The sequence below is a fragment of the Microcebus murinus genome, chromosome 1 (assembly GCF_040939455.1).
Source record: "Microcebus murinus isolate Inina chromosome 1, M.murinus_Inina_mat1.0, whole genome shotgun sequence".
Lineage (NCBI taxonomy): Eukaryota > Metazoa > Chordata > Mammalia > Primates > Cheirogaleidae > Microcebus > Microcebus murinus.
The window spans coordinates 99,254,030-99,279,744 of record NC_134104.1 but is presented as its reverse complement, the minus strand read 5'-3'; the positions used below and the strand labels follow the sequence as shown (position 1 = coordinate 99,279,744).

At 38.6% G+C, this 25,715-nt stretch overlaps 1 protein-coding gene across 1 annotated transcript in view; it reads right to left on the bottom strand.

Moving 5' to 3' along the window:
* The window catches only part of KPNA4 (karyopherin subunit alpha 4), a 60,601-nt gene extending 52,271 nt beyond the window's left edge, over positions 1 to 8,330 (bottom strand). Inside the window, exon 1 of the mRNA XM_012782768.3 lies at positions 7,944 to 8,330. Coding sequence (XP_012638222.1) covers positions 7,944 to 8,012 — 69 coding nt within the window. The 5' untranslated portion in view covers positions 8,013 to 8,330. The remainder of the gene's footprint in view (positions 1 to 7,943) is intronic.
* Positions 8,331 to 25,715: the final 17,385 nt, after the last annotated feature.

Genomic DNA, 25,715 nt, shown 5'->3' with positions numbered 1-25,715 from the left:
GGAACCAAAGGCATATCATAAAAACTAAAACAAATATTAAGAGTACCAGGTAACTAAAGTTTTTATTAAAGAACACTGAGATAGAATATGATTTGCTTTCTAATATTAGAAAATATGTCGATCACCAAATATTATCTTAGGATTCTGACTTTTCTTAATAAAAATGTAATGAAATTCCAGGTTTGCCAAAATACATTACTTAAAAATGTAATATATTAAGTTTAATATAAATTAAATTTAGGGTAAAAATGACAGGTGATCAAATTTTGTTCTGATAATGAATAAATATTAATAAAAAAAGTTTGTAGCATTTTTAATAATCAAGCTAATCTTGTATTACCAGCAAATGTCAACGACCTTAAATTATTTTCATTATGACTATTACATAGTGTGAATTAGAGGTAGAGCTGCTTTCCGGTCAAATTTACAATTTTGTGAGAAAACAGTTACAAAATTTACATAAAGCATTTACTAACCTACTTACAACAAAGGATTAGGGAAATGAAGTCAGAAACTAGTAATTCTGTGACAATTTGGTTGAAGTATGTGGGAGAAAGTAGGCTTCCAACTGACTGTTAATAAGGGGAATAGGAAGCCTTCCCCAGTTTGTGTGATGTGATTTGGGTTATGGCACACAGTAGTACAAAAGGAATTCAAGCAAAATGTTATTCTGACATGGATCATAGGGGTTTACTTGGATGTCATGTACAAAGTAAGTTGGCTGAAATAGTAAGAGCTTCCATTCACTCTGCATGTAATTTAAACTATGCATTGTCAAGCATTTTAATAGCTTAGAAAGCTTAAGTTAACTTCTATAGTTATTAAATGGAGGAATCAGAATTCAAATCTAGGTCTAAGTGACTACATAGTCCATGTTCTTTTAATCCCTATACTATAAAGCCTTTTAAGAGCCTGTATTCATTAAAAGTGCCAGTCATCTGTAACACATGCAATGATAATAAATTAACACAGTGGTTCTCAAAGTATGGTCCATGGACCCCTGTGTGGGCCCTGAGGCCTTTACAGAATTCACAAGGTCAAAACTATTTTCCTAATACAACAACTAATACTTCTTTATTATGTTAACATTTGAATTAATGACATGGGGTTAAGATTACTGTGCTTTACCATAAATTAAGGCCATGGTATCAGGCTGTAATAGTACTCATTGTAATTCACAGTTAAAAAAAAAAAGCCAGCTCAGTTAGGAATATCCTTGATGAAACAGTAAAAACTGATTGCTTTTCTTTCCAATTGTGTGATAAAATGAGGATTATACACAAACCACTTCTACATCACACCAACTTCTATAGTAGGATGGGTGTCTCAAGGAAAAAGTACTTGTGCAATTGAGAATTGACCTAGCCACTTTTTTCATGGAATACCACTTTTAAAGAACGACTGACAGACAAATTATGGTTATTCAGACTTAGTGTCTGGCAGATGTTTTCACAAAAATGAGCAAAGTGAGCCTATGGCTTCAAGGAAAACAATTTAAAGCATTTACTGCTAATGATAAAATTTGAGCTTTCAAGTGAAAATTAGAATTTCAGAAAACTTGTATCCACCACTGTGAGCCTGCCAGATTCCCAATACTTAAGTTTTTTTCTAAACTGTGTGGTGACACTGTGAATTTTTTCATTGTATAATAAAATGTGTCAGCATTTATTCAGAAGATCTGCATAACACAGTGACATAATGTTTTCTAAATGACCCAATACATGATGTTACAAAATCAGACATGAGTAAAAGATACATTTGAAGTGCAAGACAGACCAATGGATTTTAATGTAACAGTGTAAGAAAAATTTGCCTATGTGGTTTAGATTCTACATTGCAACTAATCTTTTAAAAACTACCACTGTGGAGTTATGGTGTAGTATCAAATAATAATCTCCACAATTACCCTGAAAAGGCTATTAAAATATACTTCCACCCCTTTTCAACTGCTTATCTGTGTGAAGGTGGGATATTCTTCATATACTTCAACTAAAACAGTACATCAGAAAAGACTGAATTCAGAAATAGATATGAGAATTCAGCTGTCTTCTCTTAAGCCAAACATTAAAGAGTCTTGAAAAAAATGTTAAACAGGACCACTCTTCTCACTAAATATTTTTCGGTTTGCAAAATGAATTATTTTTCATTAAAAATTTTGTATTTATGTAAAACACCTTTATTCCTTTTATATTAAGAATATTTTTTAAAATTCTTAATTTTAATTTCTAAAATAGTAAATTGATAGAAACCCATAAACAAAAGCTCTCCAAGGGTCCTTAATTTTTACCAGTGTAAACGGGTCTTGAACCCCAAACCTTTGAAAACTTCCAACAAAGGCCATTAAAAACATATAATATTTTTCTTATTTTGAAGGTGCCAATACCAAGATTGCTCTCATATTAACTACAGAAAAAGTGAGTATCCCCCAACCCTGTCTTTAACAAATCTAAATGGAAAGCACAGAAAATGGGTTATGTTCCCTAGTGTTTAATGTCCACAAATGATATACAATTTCCAAAAACCAATCTGGGAGAAAATGAAAACACTTGCTGAATACCTTTTATACCTCATGGACTATGGACTATGCTAGGTGCTTTCACATAAAATCTTTAAATCAAATTTGAGACCTGCATTACATCTGAGAGAAGTCAATGGGAAGAAGCGTGGTATAGTACAAAAACTATAGACTTCACTTTAACACACTTGAGTTAAAATCATTCCCTTGAATGTTATCCTACTAAGTCAGAAGCACAAGAGTTTCTTCTTCCTTAAAATGAACTCAATAATTCCCATTTGTAAGATTGAGAGAAATGAGAATTCAGTTAAAAGCATATACAATAGCTGCTCAAAAAGTCCTCTTCAATTATACTCTTCTCTTTCCAAACTAAACCAGGGAGCACCAAAATCAGCAATCAAGGTTAAATTTAATGATGTGATCTCATTTCATCATTATAGGTCTCAAATAGAAGAATGCTGCTCCAGAAAACATTTTAAAATATTTTAAGGACCCACAACCAACTATCAGGTATTAGGAATCAATGTTTAAAAACTACCTATGTATTTTTTCTAAAGTAGTTTCATTCTTTTAAATCTGTATCATTCCTACAATTCTTCCCAATCTTGTATACTTATTTGACATACTAAATGACTATGAAAAACAAGGACATCTTGATATTTCTAAGAAAACTATAAATGAAGCAATTCTGAAATTTGCTGCCTTGTAAACAGGGAAAGCCAGCAGGAAGCACAAGAACAATAATTTAATTCCTAACTATATTTCTATCAGATATTTCATATCGTCACATGCTTGGACTATTATATGAAAAATTAGACAGTAGTTATTTTAAGTAATAGTAAATATGTTCCAAGATTTGTGATGAGAGAGGTCAGTCTCTAAAAGTTAACAAGACTTAATAGCTTAACAATGCCTTTCACTCTGTACACTTTAACAAATCACCAAGGCTATTTCAAATCAACAAAACAGCTGATCAATTTATTAAACTCCTGCCAACCAAACAACTTTTTTTAAAAAGTTCAAACTGACTTCATATTACATGTTGGGTGAACAACCAGAAGTTTCTAATTATGTAGCATTTTAATATTCTTTTATATTTAGGGTTGTTTTATTGAAATTATGTTTTTATAAGATATTATTTTTCTAACATATCTTAACACTCTATTTGACTCTGGATATTCTCAGAACTTCCAAAGAACTATATAGGTTTATTAAAAGTCTACAAGAGAATTCCCTTCTACTTTAAAAACATAAATTAGATAAGTGTGGTTTGCTTTATCCTGGAAAATTTTTTATTTGAAGTTTTGTTACTACCTATTTCCTATGTTGCACTGTGTACCCTGTATCTATGGTTACTCTTCTCAACTAATACTGAAGATCCTCTACCGCACTGAAGGAAAGAAGCCAAGCCTTGATGGATATCATTTGACAGTTCCTGAAAATTATTTTAGATGGATATTCACATATGCCTTCATTGATGCTTCTGTCTTTCAAGAAAGTTTGCATGACCGTGTTTTGGAAGAGCCAGAATGATAGATTGAGAAGTATGAATGAATATCAGGATTGAAAGCTAAGAATCAGTTTCAACTCTAAAACTTATGACTTCAGAAGGGTTACTAACTCCCTGTGCCCAAACTGCCCTTCAATGAGCAACTACATGTCTCTGTATTAAAACCTTTGCCCATTAATTGTTCAATATAACTTAAGTTATACATGCACATAGAGAAAAAAGAGTCAACTGCAAATATGGAAGGAAAAGACTCAATTACACTGAATCCTATTAAATCCCCATCCTCCCCTCTAAACAGAAAAGCTGAAGGTGATAAAATGCTCTGAGAACTGCCAGGCATCTTCCTAACATTAACCTATTAATCTTTACAACATTCATGAAGCAGATGTCAAGTACCTCTAGTTTTACAGATGAAACAACCATAAGACTAAGTGATTTCCCCCAAGGTCACACACAAAGTTAGAGATCGGATTAAACTAAACTCTAAGAGACTTTGTACTCTTCATCATGTCTAATCAAACAAAAACAAAAAAGCTACAATTATCTCACTCTATATGCTATACTCTAAATATATGCTGTCCAATAAGGTGGACATGTGGCTGACAAGCACCTGAGATACAGCTAGTATAAATGGAGATATGCTATAATTGTAAAATATAAACTGAATTTTGAAAACAGTATAAAAGAAATAATTTATCTCATTAATTTTTTTACATTAGATGTCGCAATGGTATTTTGGATATATTGAATTAAATAAAATTTATTGAACAGCACTGTTCCATACTTTTTTCCAAAGACCTTCCAATAAAACAGATGTCATCATTAGACCTAAACCAAAAAGCAACTATTTTCTTAGAATTTGTTGTATTTTACATACATTATGCATATAACACAACATAGTAACCATATCTGGAGGGGGATAAAATGCCCATATGTGTTTTGAGAAATACAGGCATATAGGTGATTAACAAATACACAAAACAGACCATTATAGTGTTCTCTAAGAGTAATAAAAGATATTTCTATCTCATTAAAAGTATAAGTGACATTGAGTAAGCCACAGAGAAGAGAAAGTATGACATTTCCATTAGAGTCTTGTATCATTTCTTTAGGTGGAAAACAGAAAATATTCCTGTTCCTAATGTACATACAGGGATATCAAAGTCACCAGAGGATGCTCATAAGGCACTATAAACTTCTCAAAAAAAAAAAAATCTGCCTATGTTTCTATATAGGTATTTTTACAAAGTCACATAATATTCTTCTAATACAGACTCAGCACTTGATCTGATTTTGACTAAAATGGTAAAGATACACAGGCGAAACATCAATTTTAAAAATAGGGACAATTTCAGGCCCGGCACAGTGGCTCACACTTGTAATCCTAGCACTCTGGGAGGCCAAGGCGGGCAGATTGCTCCAGGTCAGGAGTTCGAAACCAGCCTGAGCAAGACCCCGTCTCTACCAAAAATAGAAAGAAATTGACCAACTAAAAAAATATATACAAAAAATTAGCCAGGCATGGTGGTGCATGCCTATAGTCCCAGCTACTCGGGAGGCTGAGGCAGTAGGATCACTTGAGCCCAGGAGTCTGAGGTTGTTGTGAGCTAGGCTGACACCATGGCACTCACTGTAGCCTGGGCAACAAAGTGAGACTGTGTCTCAAAAAAAAACAAAAAACAAAAAACAAAAGACAACTTCAGAAAATAGTCTGGCAATCTCACAAAAAGTTAAACATAAAGTTTCCATATGATCCAGCAATTCCACTCCTAGGTATATAACCAAGAGAAATGAAAACACACATTCACACAAAAGGCGCACACGAATGTTCATACCAGCATTATGTGTAATAGCTGAAAAGTGAACTGGTGAATGGAGAAACAAAATATGGTAAATGCATATGCTGGAATATCATCCAGGTCTAAGAAGGAATAAAGTACTGATACATTCTTGATACAACATAAATGAACCTTGAAAACATTACATTACTTGAAATAAGTCAGTCACAAAAGACCACAAATCGTATAATTCCACTTATATGAAATGTCCAGAATCGGCAAATCTAAGCCAGAAAGTGGTTGCCTGGTGCTGGGGTAGTTGGGAAATGGAGAGTGATTGTTCATGAGTACAGGATTCTTTTTGGGGTGGTGAAAATTTCCAAAGATTGACTGTGGTGTTGGTTACACAATTATGTGAATACACCTGAAGCTTCTTTAAATGGGTGAATTGGATGGTATGTGAATTACATCTCAATGAAGCTGTTAGAAAAATGAAGCCAAAAATGTGGAGGGGGGTGATTATAGGGATTTGTCAAGCACCTAATTGCTATTTTCTGGATTTTATTACTTTATGGTATTCGTCAGTTTTTAAGTTTTGTGAGTTTTTAAATCATTCTATGTAAATATTCATATTAGTAAAAAAATTCATCAATACTGTTGCACAACTAGGTAAATTTATTGAAAATCATAAACTGTACATTTAAAAGGTTGATTTTTATGGCATGTGAATTCTCAATAAAGATGTTAAATTTTTGTATTAAAAAAGGATCACAAGAATAACATATCTCATGTTAATCTTAAAACACTCACAAAACTAAAAGCCACACCCCCAGACACTTAATAGTCCCTCAAACTATGAAACCCACTAAGACATCAGCAAACTACCTTTCAGAATAGCTTTCTGATAAGCCCAAAAAATCTCAGTCGAGCAAATGTTCCAGTTCAGTAACAGGCCAGGGAAATTTGAAGATTTCATTATAAAAATGTACAGTGGGACAACATAAAAAATACTACTTGACAACTCTCTCTTAAAATCTAAACTTAATTAAACTTTTTTTAATACGCAAGTATTAAAAAAAACTTATTTACCTAAACTCTTAAAAACTGAAGAGAAGTCTTCTATCAAAAATCTCACTGGGATGTGCGTTTGTGTAACACATACACTTTATGTAGACTGAGAACCTCGGGAGCAGATGAATCTAAGACAACGAAGCTTTTTTTTTTCTTTTTAAATAATAAAACGTTATAGTGTCGTTCCATAGCCCACCCCATCCCCCACTACCACCACCAGCAGGTGGAGGGAAAGGATACTGTAGACTAGAGGATGACAGCTTTGTAAAACCCTTTGGACTTTATATGTAAGAATGCAGCTGGTGGTCTCTCAGGAGGGGGTAAAGAGATTTGAGGACAAGCTGAAATAAGGGGCATCCTTTGCCTGGAAGAGGGCACACCGTGAGCCACATCTTGAATCAGCTATATCCACAGTAAAACACAGGCCGCTGGAAGGCACTGTAAGCATCACCAGGATGGCCTCTCACGCCGGGGGGGTGTTTTTTTCAACGGAGAAGTTGACTCCTGTAGTTTGGATATTGGGGGGAGGCAGGGGTAAAGCGGGAGTCGGGAAGACCAGAAAAAATGCCTTTAAGTGGAGACGCCTCAGGCCTCGCTGAGGAAGTTCCGTGCCCCAATCGGTCGCCACACGGTCGCACCCCCTACCCCCACCGCCCTCCTTCCCGCGGCGCCAGTCGTCGGTGCCCGAGCGAGAGCCGGAATCTCGGCCGCGGCCGGGGAGGGGGCCGACCCGGCAGAGCCGGCCCACACGCACGCCTCCTCCGCCCGCACTCGCCGGGCCGGGCCTCCCCGCTGCGCGGCTCAGCCCCTCGCACCCGCGTCGGGCCGGCTCCGCGGGGCAGGCCTAGGCCGCGCCGGCTGTACCCGGGCACCTCGCTCCCCGGCGGAGGCGGAGCAGGCCCGACACAAACTTCCCGGCGCGTTAACACAGGCGTCACGGACGGGCCGGCCCCCAGCGCCATTCCCCGCGGCCGGCGGCGGCTCCCGCCCCTACTCCCCACACTCAGGGTCCGGGCGGAGACCGGCCAGAGGCCCACAGCCCCCACCCCTCCGGCGCCCCTGAGTTTACCTCCAAGTCGCGGCCTTTGTTCTTGAAATTCTTGAGCCGTTGGTTGTCCAGTTTCTCGTTGTCCGCCATGGCCGGGCCGGTGACTCCTTCCCCCGCCCGGGCCCCGCGGGATCCGCCCCAACCACCGCGCCGCACCGACACTCCCAGAAACCGGGCCGCCGCCTCAGCTGCTATGCCCGCCGCTCCGCCGCTTCCTTCCTCCTCTCACTGGCCTCCGCCGCGGCGTTCTCCTCCTCTCCCCTCCCGCCCTCACCCCGGCGCGACGGCAGCTCCGGCAAAGACAACTGCGGGGCCGGGCGGCGGCAACGGCGGCGGAATGTGCTGCCGGCTGAGAGGGGGAGGCAGCCTCGATCTGAGGGCCCAGGCGCCGCGGCCACGCCCATCACCGCCAGCCCAGCTCGCCGATTGGCCAACTAGGCTCCGGTGCGTTCGACCAATCAGAAGGGGCAATGGAGAGCGGGGGCGGAAAGAGCGAACGGAAAGGGGAAGCGAGTGACGCTGGGAGGAGAGGGCCGGGGGCCTGTAGGGCTGGGGAGCGGAGGGGTGCGGCGTGGGCTGGCGGGGAGGGACCACGTGCCCCCGGAGAGAGGGGGAGGAAGCGCAAGAGAAGTAGACGTGTGAGGGAAGAAGGACTTGGCGAGTTGGTTTGCTCCGGTTGTCAGGGCAGCCCCAGACGTCGGGGCTGCAGGGTCAAAGCCGAGTTAAAGTAACGTTCTTTTCTCCTCCTGTGCGTCCTCTCTTCCCGGGCGTGTCCTTGCACGCTCCGGTCCTTAGCAGGTGGTAGAGCTGAGCCTCGGCTCTATCCCGGGTCGAGAAGCTGCATTCCCGGACACGGGTCCCTGCCGTCTGAGGGCCGGGTCTTGGGGCCAAGACTGACAGGGCTGACGTGCGTTAAGGAGTCGCAGTGGAAAGTGAGAGGGACGGTGAGTGGAAAAGGAAAGGGGATCGGTAGATGAACCTGATTCATCCTTTCTGACAGAGTGCCCGCAACAGGTAGGAACTTAGGGATCCTGGGATGACACCACTTCCTAGGTATTTCATCTTAGAAAGTTAAAGAAGCTAGTTGACCGCAGAGTATTAACTTCTGGAGGGCGGGGCCCATGGCACCTGACATAGTAAGGTAATATTGTGACTCTCTTGAGAAAGGAAGTGAATTCCAAGGATACCATCTTTACCGGGAACATCATCAGAGGCAAATAATACAAGACATAAAAGAACATATTCAAAAATTCCAGAGAACTGTACGAGGAAATTATTTTAAAATATATTTAAATAACAACTAATAGCACCTCAAATGTGCAAGGTTATGTGAAGTAGTAACTCGAAGTTGGAAGCAAGGAATAGAGGCATTAGGTGTGTTTAAACTTGGTAAGATAGGGGGAGGAAATCCTGATACAAACTTCTCCGGGAACTTCGCTGGTCTTTTTAGTATATTTTTTTTTAGTAGAACGACGTGCAGAAACAAACGTTTCAAATGCCAGTGTTTCTTAGGAAACACTTTTAAAGTCGTAGGAGGGGAAAAAATTTAAATTTAAAAAGGAAGAAGTCAGTGGGTTTAACCAACATAAAGGACTGAGTTTCGTTTGGGGGAGAGGGAATGAAGAGAGCTGGAGTACTTCAGGAGTCCTTGGACAGGATGTTATAATGGGAGAGAGGAAGGTAAAAACTGAGGAGAAGAGTAATACCTTTGAAGTTCACAGTACTGGGTATATTTTCAGCTGGACTATAGCAAACAGAAGCTGTGCCTGGAAATAATTCACATAGAAGGTTAACCTGAATGTAAATTCACTGCAGATCTTAAAATACAAGTGATGAAGTTTATTATAAATTATTATTCCCCAAAGACTCATTTAATTGAAGTAACATTGTGTTTGCGTGCTAGAGCGCTGATGTTTTTCATAATGAGTTTAGGATAAGAAAATTCACTTGAAAATCTGGAATATATGTGTATTTTCCACCATCATGGATTTTGTCATAAGCAGGGTGCAAGAAAACAACCACTGGTGAATTCCTCCTCTATAATTAGAAGTTATCCTGTCAACATGCATGTTTAGATAAATATTTTGTACTTTTGTCATGGAAGCGTTCATGATAAAGTTTGTAGCATTGTCTGCTGTTATATGTTTTTATGTCTCCCAGCTATAACTGGTTGTCTCTGCTGATTAAACAACCCAATATTCTCTCAGTAGAATACTCCTAAAAACCTGAGAGAGATGCAATACAAATAGAAAATAGCCACAACTTGTAATTTTATCTTATTTATTTAATGTTTTACTAAGGTCTGTCTTTTTCTCTAGACAGTAGGCTCTCTGAAGTCAAGGACCATATTTTCTGTTGTTGTGCACTCCTGTATATCCAGTAACTAGTAGTACTTGGCATATAGTATGTACTCGGACTGTTTGTCACTGAATCAAGCTTTATTGACTGTTATGTCCCTGAAGTTGAGAAACAAGTTAATACTTCTTGATAAAAATGTGGATTGAGTTATAATTGCTTCTAATTTACACTGAGTTCCTTCTGTGAATTCTTGATTTGGTGTCATGCTCATTCCAGGGTTAAAGTTTAGGGAATAAATCAGACATAAATTTTAGGGAAGAACCCCCTACATGTTTAAAAGTAGTGGTGATACACTTTGTTAAGACAAGCAATTATCCTTAATTACAATTCTTAGGCAGTCTGTTTCTTGGCCTAAATTTTTCACTTGAAATTGTCACTACTCGTTTGCCAACAAGTTTACATGTTTAGTGTCTCTACTTCCAGTTATTCCCAGATAGAAGATACATAATTTATTAAAGGGGGAAAGAAGTTCTTCAGGGAGCTTGTTAATAACTTTAAATGCAGATTGGCAACATAATTGGCAAGATATAGTAGATCTAACTCTGGTTAGGAGGTTTCAGAGATTTAATTTGCTGCTAAGGAAGTAGTAAAATGCAGAATCATTAATACCATGTCAACATTATCTTAGTTTGGGCTGCTACAATAAATTACCATACACTGAGTGGCTTAAACCACAAACATTTACTTCTGGTTCTGGAAGACATGCAGTCCAATATCAAGGCAGATCTGGTGTCTGGTGAGGGCTTGTTTCTTGATTTAGAAATAGCTGTCTTTTCATTGAATCCTATGTTAGAGAATAGCCAGAGAGAAAGCATTCTTGCCTCTTCAAATAAGGGCCCTAATATCACTCATGAAGGTTGTACCCTCATGACCTCATTGCATACTGAAGGCATCACCTCTTAATGCCATCACATTCAGGGTTAAGATTTCACAATGAATTTTGGGAGGACATTCAGTCTATAACAGACAGACTATTTAACAAAGATGCTTTTTGTGTATATAAAGTGTAGTTATAGCCAAACACTACAAAATCTATTCTGTATATAAGACCTGTTTTCAAATAGGCTATTCAATGTTAGGTCACCTAAACTCTTGACTGGTTATTACCTTTGGCATAAGAAAAGTCTAAAATATTATAGAGATTCTTGCTTTCAGTATGTCTTGAAATTCTCCTTGTAGAGTCATTTTCTGAATAAAGAATTTTTCTCTGTTCTGCAACAGATTTGTAAAGGGATTTGTGAAGACATACACAGGATTTTAGTTGATCAAATGTAATCTCAAAAAGAATTATAATTGTTAATTATTTAATTTAAGCAGTTTAGACTACTCTCATGATACATAAATTGAAAATTGTAGAATCTCTTTTTAATCTGTAATAATGAATTTTGTGGTTTCTGTTACTGTTTGGGGGAATACCTTAGATCATGTGTGATTTCTTGAGCAAAATGCTAGGTAGTATAGGCTGAAAAAAGAAACATTGAACGTTTGGTAATACACCTTTATTTTTCTCTGGAAAACAGAGAAGTTGATCAGGCTTTAGGGGATTTCATTCCTTTTCATTGCCAGACTTTGTTGGCTTATAACTTGGAGAGTGTGGAGAAAATTACTACTTTATTTTGACTAAAGTCCCTGAATGGTAAGGGATGATGAATTAAAGGACTAGCCATTGATATCATCTAGTTTTTCTTAGCTTAATTTTTTAAACTTAGTTTTGACTATTTAATTGGAGAAAAACAGAATTATAGGCCCAATCTCCAGCTCCAATACTTCTGACTTAAGTCAAGCTCTCTACCCTGTCCCTCCCCTTTTTTTTACTTTTTTTTTTTTTTAATAATTACAAATTGACAGGAATTGGAAAAAAATCTACAAGGAGGTCCCATATACCTTTTACTCAGCCTCCTCCAATGGTATCATATTGTATAACTGTAGTACACTATCAAAATAATAAAATTGGTATTGATATAATTCACAGATTATTCATAGAGAAGGTAAGACATTAGAATGTAAAAAAATATGGAAGTACAAGGGGTGCTCATATACTGGAACCTCTTATAACCTTATACTTTATAAGAAAGAATTCTAAAATGTCACTAATGACAATTTTTAACAAATATTGAACACCTACCACATTCTAGGTCTAGGTGTTTAACCTATGTAAAATATTTTATTTTTGTTATTTGTATTTCTACTATTATAAACAGATAACAGTTATTGAGCACTTAGGTAGCAAGCAGTCTTTTAAGTAATATATATATGTTAACTCTTTGAATCCTCACAATCACCCTATGAGTTAAGTGTACTCACTTTACAAATGAGAAAATTGAAGCACAGAGAGATTTTGTAATTTGTCTAAGATCACATAGTAAATGATAGAGCTAGCATTTGGACTGGGCCTGAACCAGACCCAGCACTCCTAATTACCATAGAGTTATATAAACTTCAGTGTTCATAGTAACCTTTCAAGGTAGGTATTATTATTTCCATTTTATGTATGAGGAGCGTGAGGTTCAGTGAGGCTAAGTAACTTGCTCGAGACTCTACACAACTAACAGGTGGTAGAGCCCTTGTTTGATTCCAGGCCTGCCTAGCTGCAAATTATTTCTAGTTGAGCCATTATTTCTAGTTGACTATTGTATCTCCCTGGCCTATCACACAGATCTCAGCTGGACCTCTAAAGAGGTCTAGTTCTAAAATGCCTAAGCAAATGGTTCTCAAACTTGAGAGTGTATCAGAATCACCTGGAAGGCTTAAAACCAAGATTATGGACTCTATCCCCAGGGTTTCTGTTTCAGTAGATCTGGGATAGCCCCTGAAGATTTGAATTTCTAACAAGAGCTCAGGTGATGCTAATGATGTTGTGGTTCCCAGAATGTACTTTGAGAACTACTAGATCTGGCTTAACAGAGCTCTTTATAAGGTGGTTTCAGCCATAAGGTAAGGAAAGAGTAAAAATAAGGGTAATTAGGCATCATAGTAATAGATCATAAATCATGCAACATTTCCAAGTAATGGACAGGGCTGAGCACAGTGTCTCACGCCTTTAATCCCAGCACTTTGGGAGGCCAAGGCAGGAGGATTGCTTGAGGGCAGGAGTTCAAGACCAGCCTGGGCAACATTGTGAAACCCCATCTCTACAAAAAATAAAAAATGGTGGCATGCCTATAGTCCTAGCTACTTGGGAGGCTGAGGCAGGAGGATTGCTTGAGCCCAGGAACTCAAGGTTACAGTGAGCTATAATCATACCACTGCACTCTAGCCTGGGCAACAGAAAAGAAAAAAAAAAAGTAATGTACATTTAAATTTATGGTTATATATCTCTTACTCAAAAAATGTACCAAATATTTGATAACTAGTGCTTCAGTGACAGAATTTTATAAGCCAGTAATGTCCAGTTCTATATTACTTTCTGAATAGATTTATGCAGTACTTTCTTGGGGCCCTCTCTGCCTCTAGTTTTTCTCTTGAGTTTTCTCAAACACTAGATGCTCTTATGACATTCTTCACTAAGACTGACTCCATTGAGCTTGTGAAATTTATTCTGGGTTTCTTGGTGTTAGCTTAAATCTTACATACTTTGCCACTGCCTTCCCTAGCTCTTTGAAGGCTCAGGCCTGTCTTGGTTCTTGAGTCAATTCCCAAAGAGGCAGACTGTGTCTCCATTAACTGTGCTTCCTCTGCTTCTGAATTTTAGCCCATTTGCCAGGCATTCTGGTTCCCTTCTACTAGTCTCCTTAGCACTGTACCCCCACAAGTCCAGTCAAGAGGACTGTGATCTCCTGCCACATCTGGACTGACCTTCAGAACCATCTATGATACCAACAAACAAGACAGAAATAGAGTTAGCTTCTCTATTTTTAGTCACCCTGTTCAGGGGGATTCCTTTACAATCAAAGCAAAAAAAAAAAAAAGAAAGCTTGTTAATTCTTAATCCTTTCTAATTTCTGCTAATGGTGCTATTCAGTGTCTTGAGCTGAAAACATTAAGTATAATATCTTTGATTCTTCATCCTTTTCTCCTGCATCCCACATTCAACCAGTGCCAAATTTTATCACATAAATAGGATGTCTTCAGAGTCTTCCACATTTGCCTACTATCCATTCCCAATGCCTCTGCCCTGTTTAACCACTTTGGTACGAGCATCGACTATAGTCAATAGCCACAGATGAACGTTCACAGCCAAGCGTCGACTTTAGCTGACAGCCGTGATATGACTTTTCTAACTTTTCATTTATCAAAATAAAATTGTGAACATTTAAAAATAACGTGATGAAAACATATATGTATATGTTACCTATTCTGATTTACATTACAAGTAAAGCTGCCTGTAAAGTAAAACAAGCTTTCAGTGCTTTAAAGCTTTCCTCATCACACAAGAGCAAAACAGATTCGGTGTTAATGCACAGCACAAACTGTCGTGTGGACTATAAGTGCAACTGTGGGCAAGTTTTCGCGGCTGGCGAGTGCCGTACCGAAGTGATCAAGATCTGTAAGAATTGTTTCATTTTCGTGATGTCTCAGAGTTGGAATATAATGTAAATGTTACCTAGTTCAATTCAACCACCTATTTTGTGCTTGAATTCTTATTTCAACATCCCATCAAGTGGTTTTTCCACCCTCAATATTTCTTGAGTCATAGCCCATTCAATCTTCAGAGGATATTGTTAGAAACTTTTTCATGTAAGACATGTGTATATAATTACTTAAAAGAAAAAGTCATTAGGCCGGGCTCGGCTCACGCCTGTAATCCTAGCACTCTGGGAGGCCGAGGCGAGTGGATTGCTTGAGGTCAGAAGTTCGAAACCAGCCTGAGCAAGAGCGAGACCCTGTCTCTACTATAAATAGAAAGAAATTAATTGACCAACTAATATATATAGAAAAAATTAGCCGGGCATGGTGGCACATGCCTGTAGTCCCAGCTACTCGGGAGGCTGAGGCAGGAGGATTGCTTGAGCCCAGGAGTTTGAGGTTGCTGTGAGCTAGGCTGATGCCACAGCACTCACTCTAGCCTGGGCGACAAAGCGAGAGACTCTGTCTCAAAAAAAAAAAAAGAAAGAAAAGAAAAAGTCATTGTAATATTTAAGGTAAAAGTAGTTAAGTATCTATGGAGGTAACAAAAGGCAAATGTGTGAAATAGAGCCCTTTTTTGCATTTATGAAGATGATAGATTCCTATCTTCAGTAATATCTTACACTCAGATTATAGGTTTGTGTTTTCAGATGTGAGAATAGTAGTGCTAATCAGATTGGTGAAAATTAATTCTCATGAATATGAGTAGCTTTAATAACTTTAATGAAGACAGACTAATGTCCTAAAACAGATTACTGCCTTGGATAATCACATATCAGTAGGACTCGGAGGGTTTATTAGTTGTTTTTCTCTATGACTGAGGATAGATTATATGTGACATATGGTACCATGTAAAATATATGATTATAGTTCTGTAACATTAATTATAAAATAGTGCAAGATTCAACACTTTCAAGGACGGAATTTAGTCTTGAAACATACACCTCATAGGATTTATCAGCTTTCTATTTATAGTCTGTCACCATGTTATACAAAACCCTGAAGACTCTTGGAGAACTTCTCAAATAGGATTTCAACAGATTCTCCAGATGCCTATGAAGTCAAAGGTCTATAGCTCCTGATGTGCCATTTAGACTTAGTTACCACTGGTTACCTTATGATGGACTTCAGAAAATTTTTTAAGAACAAAGCTTTTAATGTTTTTCTTTCTCCTTTTCCACTTTGTTGAATCCTGGAAACCCTTCTTTTTCACCTACATGCTTGTCTCAATATTCTCATTAGGGCGTGTTAAAGGTTGCTGTCCATGTAACTAATAAGAATCAGAGCCTGGAGAGTGTTAGATAATCTTATTTAAAGCCCATTAGATATTAGGATGTCTTGTGCTCTTGCTTTTTGGCTACAACCCTAAGATTTGCCTAATCAAACCTTGATGTTCTACATGGTAGAACATAGCTACCAAACTGATCCCAAATTAGACTTCCCAGGTTTTTAGTTCTACTTATAAATAGAAGCATCAGAGGAAGCATTTAACTTGTAGACAGATCAACTAATGACTACTAACACTACTATTTGATTAATTCAAGTGTGCCTTAGAACCATTTAAAGCAGTAAAAAGAAACTCTCTCTCTCTCTCTCTCTCTCTCTCTATATATATATATATATATATATCTCCAAGTGACCTAGAAGAGCTACTTAATTTCTAGAGATAAGAAATACCTGTTTAAGGTTTATATCCTTGTTATCATTTTTTTTATACTTCTACTTGCCACGTGAAAAGAGGAAAAAATTACCCTGCATTTATCTGTCCCAATAGACACTACCATGGAAAACTCTTTAAAAGAGTAATTTGAATTTACCATAAAAATCTCTTTTAAGAGACATACATCATTGTCTCCTCATTGGATCTCTGTCAGTCCTCTTGTAGGCAGTCTTGTGGCATGTGAGCTAATCCAAAGGGTACACTGGCAAACCGCTAATATCAGCACCCTTATTATGCTATCTGCTTTTAGAAGTAATTTAAATACACTTTGTATTACCCTTATTATAATACCCACAGTATTAATAACAAAAAGGAGAGAGGGAAAGATAGATCACATATATATTTTCTCTCACCCACCCACATACAACCACTTACTATATCATATATCTTAGTATATGCCAAGTGTAATTAATAGTGTAATGTATAGTATAGTGTAGTATATGTCTAAAGGCATAGTGTTGTGTTTAGTCAGGGCTGGCTTTATGGACATGTGACCCATACAGTCACACAGAACCCCATGCCTGGCTTAATACTCTGCCATCTTCATCTTAGGATTTCTTAGTTTTTAAACCAGGGGCTCTACATTTCCATTTTGCATCAGTCCTTACAAATATGTAATCTAACTCCATCCCTGCTCATAATTCTTTTTTGGGGGCAGCATTCCTTCAATATTTTCTGGAAAAAAAATGCCTATATAATATATTTACTTTAAATGTAAATAATATAAATATAAAAGGATCATACTGTATATATCCTTCTGCACACTGCTTTTTCATTAAATATATTAGGGACATTGCTTCCTGTTAATTTATTTCATCCTTTGTGTTGGTTGGAGAATATTCACTCGTATGGATAAACCATAATTTATTTAATCAATCTCCTGCTGATGATGGACATATATTGTCTCCTGTTTTTTGCTGTGACAATGAGTGAACATACTTGAATGCACATTTGTGTACTTGCCCCACTATTCCTTAGAATAAATTTCTAGAGGTGGAATTGCTGAGACAAAGGTCATGAACATTTTAAAATGTGATACATACTACCTGATTGCTTCTCTTAAATATTAGATTATACCAATCTAAATCCGACCAATAGAGTATAGGTACAATTGTTGCTCCACATGCTAACTGAGCATAATAACTCAATTTCATCTCTGCCAATCTAGTAGTGCCTGCTATTTCTAATGGCCTTAGCCTACTCTATTAGCTCACTAGGATACCATTGATTCTGCTAATATGGAATGGCAGTTTATTGAATTAAACATCTTTGTACCTATCAAAGTGAGTACCTTTTAGGTAGTGATTTTGTATTGGCCTTCCTAGCAAAATATGTGAGGCACTCTAAGCCCCCAACTTTTCTTTTAAACTAATGAGGTTTTTACTTTCCACGTGTAACATTAGGGATCCTGTAAGTGCTCAAAGTGATTCTCTAGTACACTGATCTTACTCTCTTTCTGCTCTTAACCCCCCAAACTATTAATAAAAATTTTTATTTTGGCCAGGCGTGGTGGCTCACACCTATAATCCTGGCCCTTTGGCAGGCTGTGGGAGGAGTGCTTGAGGCCAGGAGTTTGAGACCAGCCTGCGAAACATAGTGAGATCTCCATCTTTATATATATATATATATAATTAGCCAGGTATGCTGGCTTGCATAGTCCCTGTAGTCCCAGCTACTTAAGAGGTTGAAGAGGGAGGATCATTAGCGCTCAGGAGTTTGAAGCTGTAGTGAACAGTGATTGTGCTACTGCACTCCAGCCTGGATGGCAGAGTGAGACCCTGCCTCTAAAAAAAAAAAAAATTGTTTTGAAAAAATTTCAGACTTTCACTAAAGTCGTAAGATAATAGTATAAAAAATTCCTATGTACCCTTCTTTCAGATTCTTCAAGTGTTAACATGTCACCACATTTGCTTTTGTATTTTCTCTCCCCTTTTCTCAACTCTGAGAATGCTTCAAGTTCATTCTCTCTCATAATCATAGTGTGACTACTTAGAAAAACTGATACAAAGGATGTTGGTACTTTGAGACAGGAGTCTGCCAACCTCCTCATTTGTCAGCAAATTAGTAAACTCCTCTTCTTCTCAAACTACTCGTCCTGATTCTTCTGATCATGCCTTGGGGACAAGTGCCAAAGTTTTGGTAACAGAATTTGGTGTCCTGAGTGGGCCCATCAGTGCCCCAGTGAAATGGCACTCTATGACTGCTAGAAGAGGCAGGGAGCAGCCCCAGGTCAAAGCCCTGGGTCTTCACGGGTAGGAGCAACTTCTTTTTGAAGTGAGAGAGAATGGGATGGCCCCAGCAGCTGCCAGAGCCTGTTCTGGCTCCGGGGAACTCCCATCTCTGTCTCTTCACAGTAGATGCAGCTCGCCACAACTAGAACTAAGTTGAGGAGAAGGAAATGGAATTAGAAATGTCTGGACAGCCTCGTCCATTTGTTTGGTAAGTTCCTTGGCGTACATGCTGAGACCCTGATTCCACCCATAGAGGGGTTTTCAGACCTTCCCATTGGTTTTGTTTGTTTTGAGGTGCTTTTGGGGGGAAAGTGGAAGTCATAAGGGTCAGTGTAACTAGGGGACCTGGTTTGAATTTGGAGCTCATTTGTGGTTCCCAGGGAATGGGGGCTAGGCCACCCATTTGGAAAGCATTTTGAACCTTCCAATTGGGGTGGTGTTTATCCCCTTTGGATTCCCATTTGTGAACCTTCCAGCCCTATGGCAGGGCATTTGAGGCACCATCTGAGGTGCTATTTGGGGTGGTGTTTGTCCCCTTTGGATTCCCATTTGTTTGAGAGCCCTGGCATTTTTGTGTTGAGGTCCCCTGTATTGTCTGTTTGTTATTTGTGAGTTTTGTTGAAATGTAAGGAAGAACTTATAGCTATGAACCTATGTGTAAAGAGAATGGTGTTATTACAATGTATGTGTTGGTGTGTGAGAATTGGCTGTTAAATGAAAATTTGATTGTCTGTGTTGAGAATTCCCAATTTTCCTTGATATAATCTATACTTTAGTAAAAACTTGTGTACCAGAGTTGGCCATCCTAGGAAATCTGGCATGCCTTTGAACCTTATACAAATATGTGCAAGTAGAGATACCATAAACCAACTGGGGTACCTGATGGGGGTCATTCTCCTTGTCTCTCTTTATTTTTAAAGGATTTAAGAGGCAGTTGAGAAGACCCTTTAGAATGCACCTCCAAATCAAAATTGGATCCAAACAAGAAGTTCCTGGGAAAAGAACCAAAAGCTCAGAATAAACCCAATGACCATCAACCACCACTTTTCCTCACACGCCATACAAGTGGTACCACAATACAAAAACTTACCAGGCAAGTGGTATAAAAACTTACAAACAATCAAACACAAATAATATTGGTAAAATTCAGAGCTCGAATGGTCAAACTTCCAGTACAGAGTTAAAATGTTGAGTCTCAAGCTCTCTGTTTGACATAAATTCACTGATTTTGTAAAGAAGAAGGAACTTGAAAGGAACATTGCCTCAAATTGCAAGGACTCTGGGTGGCAGGAGGCCTCCAGGAGAACAAATGGGTTGTTTTTAAGTCTAGGACTCAGACCTCATAGGAGAGTTCCCAGAGTCCCCGCCTCCAAATATCCTCACAGGAGCCCTGGGCAAAATTGATAATGGGGATTCATTTGGCACTAGCTGCATGGACAGAAGTGGTCCGGGAGGGGCACCCTTCCCCCTGGCCACCACCCCAATACCCAGCACCAGCCATGGGGAAGGGGCCAGGTGGCAGTGAAGCAGCTATAGACAAGCGGCAGCTGAGAAACTCATCACAGTGGGCCCAGGAGGCAGACCTGGGCAATCAGCAGAACCACCGGAGCTTGTTTCAGAAGCAGCACAAGCTCACTTCCAGGGGGGCACTGCCGATCCCCTACTGGATGAATACCAGTGCCTGGTAAAGTATATAGGAAACTGCCATTGGGCTTTGAAGTTCAGGACTCAGAAAGCCTGCACATCATTACAGCATTGGCAAGAAGAAAGCTACCAAAAACTGGGTAGAGGTCTATCCTACCCAAAAGAAAGAAAGGAGCATCTGAGGTTACTGGAATCCTTTTAGAGGAACTCACTCCAAAATGGACTTCTACCAGGGGCTGACAGGGCCTTTGCCAAGTTCCTGCACATGTATAGAAATAGGCCTCCAAGGACAACGGGATGACAGGCATCAACAGTCGAGGGAAAGAGGCCAAACAAATGCAAAAATGTATTAAGATACTGGTGATAGAGGCTGTGGACAGACAGCTACAGAGACAGCTTGACAGCTTGAGGTATCACTTTGTTTGGCTACTCCTTGACAGTACCCAAAGGGGCAGTGTTTGCTTCCCACCATTATACCTGGATGTACTGCACAATGTCCTGTGGTCACCCATAAGCTTCTTCAAGTGGACCCTTAGTGGTAACCTGATGAACCATTTCTCCAAGAGGCTGGGCACAGTGGACTCAATTATCCTGCAGGTCATTAAAATGTTCATAGGCTCCGTTTCACCATACAGGGCAATGATGGACTCTCCTTTGTAGTGGAGGTAACCCAACAAATAAGTGTATCTATATCTAGAATGGAAATTACATGGAACCAACCTAAAGTGGGAAAAGCCATTGCTGCTTGCCCTTCTCTGGACAAGGGTAGCCCTTTAGCCCTTTAGTTAAGCCCCCCCAAAATAGTTTATGAGAGACCCTTCCTAGCACTGCAAGGTGCTAGGAAGTATGGTAATATAACCGTGAGTAAAAGAAATATAGAGTAAAACAATATGTCAAATGAGTGGGTCAGGTGCTAAACACAATGCATGAGTTTGCCTCTTTCAGCAAAGAAATGGAAGGGACCCTGTGAAGTGCCTCTAACAACTCAAACCTCATTAAAATCGTTAGAAGTGAATCCTTGAGTCTATAATATCAAAGTAAAGAGCTGTAGCCCCCAGTAAAGGGGCCAGCCTTATGTGATCCAAAGTATCTGTTTGGAAAAAAGAGAAAAGGTTGCTAATTTTGCTAATCTTTTTTGGTTCTGTCTATAGGATAGAGACACCTCTATCACCTCTTTTATAGATCTGTCTTACTGCTGGATGTTTTATCCTAAACCTCGTTTGGTCTGAATTTGCAGAAGTCAGTCTCTTGGATCACCTACAAAGTGCAACTAACAGCTGTGTTCTCAGAGGTCCCATGCTTCTTTTCTAATCCAGCCCTGCATCAGACATTGTGTGCAAGGCGACAGTCCATTTCACTGTCCATTTCTTGTCAATCCTCACGGTTGTAGTTATTGCTTATGCCCCTTTTCACCTGAAAATCTGTACCTTCCACCCAAAACATTGCTCCAGTTAGCAGGAATTAGCTCAGAGACTACATTGCCCCTCCTCCTGTAGATATGAAAATGTAAAAATTAACAGTGGGGAACATATAATAGAGAAAATGGCCTTAAAAAGGGTAAAAATGTTTTTTTTTTCTTCAAACCCCCTTACCCTTTTTGAGAACTAAAACCTACATCCCTGTCTCAGGCTAGTGGTAGGGAGAAGCAGAAGAGCGTCCTTTGTTTTTTGTGCCACAGGAGGTGGCTCAGGAGAATTGCCTGGGTGGAAGCTATAAGATCGTCTTAGTCAAAAATGGGCTTATGGGATTAATCACAACCTTTAGAAGCTTTGTACTTCTGTTCAGATGCAGGAAATTGGTACTTTGAGATGGGAGTCTGCCAGCCTCCTCATTTGTGAGCAAATTAATAAACTCTTTTCTTCTCAAAAAAAAAAAAGGAAAGGAAAGGAAAGGAAAACTGATTCAAAATTTTTATCTACAGACATTATTTAAATTTCATCAATTTTCCCAATATCCTTTATAGTAAAAGCAGGACAAACAAATTTCTAGTCCAGGATTGAAACCAAGACCACATACTATATTTAGTTGTCACAAGCACCTTCTCTCTTTTTTGGGTGATAATTTTCTGATGAAATCCTAGAATGATGTAGAGAAATGCTTTTTGGCAATCTGAATACAAAAGATCTGGTTGGTTAGCTATTTTTTTTTTTTTGAGACAGAGTCTCACACTGTTGTCCAGACTAGAGTGTCGTGGTGTCAGACTAGCTCACAGCAACCTCAAACTCCTGGGCTAAAGTGATACTTCTGCCTCAGTCTTCCAAGTAACACCATGCCTGGCCCAGATTTTTTGTATTTATATATTCTAAAGCACAGAAAAGTTGCTTAAAAATGAAAAAATGAGATCCAGTCAATTAAAGAAGTGGCATACTCTGATCATAGATAATAGAAATTTGCAGCAATAAATAATAAGCTGTAAAAAATGAAAAATTAAAAAACCTTTTAAAAATGCTCTAAACTTTAAGAAAAGTTTTTCCAGAGCCTTTCTAAAAAGATTTTTGTCACCTTTGCTAATGGTACCTGGTGTTAAGAAGTCCTACATGATTACTTGTGAATAGAGTTACCTATATGAGTTCCTAGAAAGCCTAGGGAAAGGGAAAACAGATATACCCTTTCATACTCAGAGAGAAATACCCTTGCATACTCAAAACTGGAGACAAAAAACATTTGTGTTTCTTAGTAGGATGACAATGAGCAGCCTTTCTTTCTCTTGAGTCTTTTATTAAAAACCAAAATAGTATGAAATATGCTGATTGGGTAAATTAAAGCTTTAACTATGTTATCACATGAATAGGCTCCCTGAGACATTGAGGAGGGCAGAGGGTTGAGGGCAGCTAAACTGAGAGCTTCAAGATGAGTTCATAAATAAGGAGCAGATGGATATTTTATTTGATAAACATTCAGAAAGTGCTCACTTAATGTCAGCAATCTTTTAAGCATCTCAAATGAAAATTCATTATTCCGTGATTTGATCTCTGTTTTACAAATGAGGAAACAGACGCACAGAGAGGAGGTAATTTGTCCAAGATCACACAGCTAGTAGGTGACAGAGCTGGGAAACTGGGGGGATTTCCAGGGAAGGCCTACAAGGATCTGAGTGGTTTAATCTCATGAACTTTTGAAACCGACCCACTAGTTTCACTTCCAGGCTGAGGCCTCACACTGAGGAGAAATGGCTGAGAGCACAATCAAAGTTCAGCAGGAGAGGGACAATGGAGATGGAAAGAGAAGGTCCAGATTAAATTGAAAGAGGGTAACAGAGCCAGGAAACCTCTGAAAGCAAGCTACCATATTTTTAACAACTGAAATTATAAAAGCTATCTGAACAAAGCTTTTTTCTTAAAGTTCAGGAAAACTAAATTCACATAAAAATGAACAACAGAAAAATATTGAGGCTGGATGCCATGCAAAGTTATTACAGATTGAGGATCCCTTATTTGAAGTGCTTGGGACTGGAAGTTTTTCAGATTTAGGATTTTTAAAAAAAAAATTTTGAAATATTTGCATATATGTAATGATATATCTTGGGGATGAGATCCAAATTTAAACACAAAATTCATTTATGTTTCATATACACCTTATGCACATAGGCTGAAGGTAAGTTTAAAAAGGCATCAAAAGAGAAAGGCAGACTGAAGACAATTTTATACGATTTTTAAAATAATTTTCTGCATGAAACAAAGTGTGTATTAAGTACTTTTGTGAGGCATTTTCTACTTATGGCATCATGTTGGTGCATGGAAAGTTTCAGATTTTGGATTTTTGGATAAGGATACTTAACCTGTATGAGAAAAAAAGAAAAATAACAGCCTAACAGACAATAAAAGTATGCCAGAAAGACATACTTAAAAACCAGGTCCAATTACTGCATCATTTCAAAATGAAATAAAAGACATTAAGAAAACTGTATAAGAAATGAAAAAGCAAAATAAATTAGAGTTCAAAATTCAGTGACAGAAATTAAGAAAGAATTAAAAATTACAGTAGCAGAGTTTGGGCTTGGGCTTGGCTCCAGGTTCATGCACTGAGAACCACACCACAGCCTCTTGTGGCAGCTGCCTGCAGGGTTATTAATGAATAAGCTGAATTTCTTTACTTCCAAAAGTGGCTTTAAATTATTTTAAAATAATAAATGTTATTGAATGATTTTAGTAAAGGCGATTAAATAAAATATTTAAAAAATTATTTTAGAATGTTGTGGCTGCTTCAGTACAAAATTAAATCTCAAGCCCTGTGCTTTTTTTTTTTTTTTTTGAGACAGAGTCTCACTTTGTTGCCCAGGCTAGAGTGAGTGCCGTGGCGTCAGCCTAGCTCACAGCAACCTCAAACTCCTGGGCTCCCTGCCTCAGCCTCACAAGTAGCTGGGACTACAGGCATGAGCCACCATGCCCGGCTAATTTTTTTCTATATATATATTAGTTGGCCAATTAATTTCTTTCTATTTACAGTAGAGACGGGGTCTCGCCCTTGCTCAGGCTGGTTTCGAACTCCTGACCTCGAGCAATCCGCCCACCTATGCCTCCCAGAGTGCTAGGATTACAGGCGTGAGCCACCGCGCCCGGCCTCAAGCCCTGTGCTTTTAATCCAAAGACTGAGGTACCTTACTACATTAAATGTGATTTTGTGAAAAGCGAATACAATTTTTTGGAAGGCAAGACCATAAAAGTGAATTTAATAAGTGGCATCAAGTGTCACAATATAGAGACATTATACTTATGTAGAAACTCACCCAAAATTTATTAGAGCAATCTGTTGTAATGTCACATACGCATTATTATAAATTAGAATTTTGCCATCATGAAAGTATAAGGGAGGAATACGTTTAGGAAAGGGGTGCTGCTAGCAGAAGAATTAAATGGTAAACTTAGAACAAATCATTCTCAAGGGGAGAGAGCATGTGTAATTTTTAAAAGCATATTCAATATGACCATTGTTTTCTTAATATAAACCAAGAAAATTAAGCTTGATAAAATCTGTTCATTTGATGGATATGTTGTTCTACTGTGAAAAGGCACTATAATGGGGTAGGATAAAATCTGAGATATAGTGACAAAGAACCCAAGTGTGTGTGCATGTATGCAAATGTACATACTGAAGGTGAATAGTTGCAGACTCGGTGTATTCAAAGCACTGTGGTAGATTTTCTAAACTATAGTACACAGGCCAAGGTCATCCAACCCTGGTTGAAATCCACATATATGAAATAGTAAAGCCAATTGGAGGCTGGGTATGGTAGTTAATGTCTGTATGTCTGTAATACTGCCACTTTGGGAGACT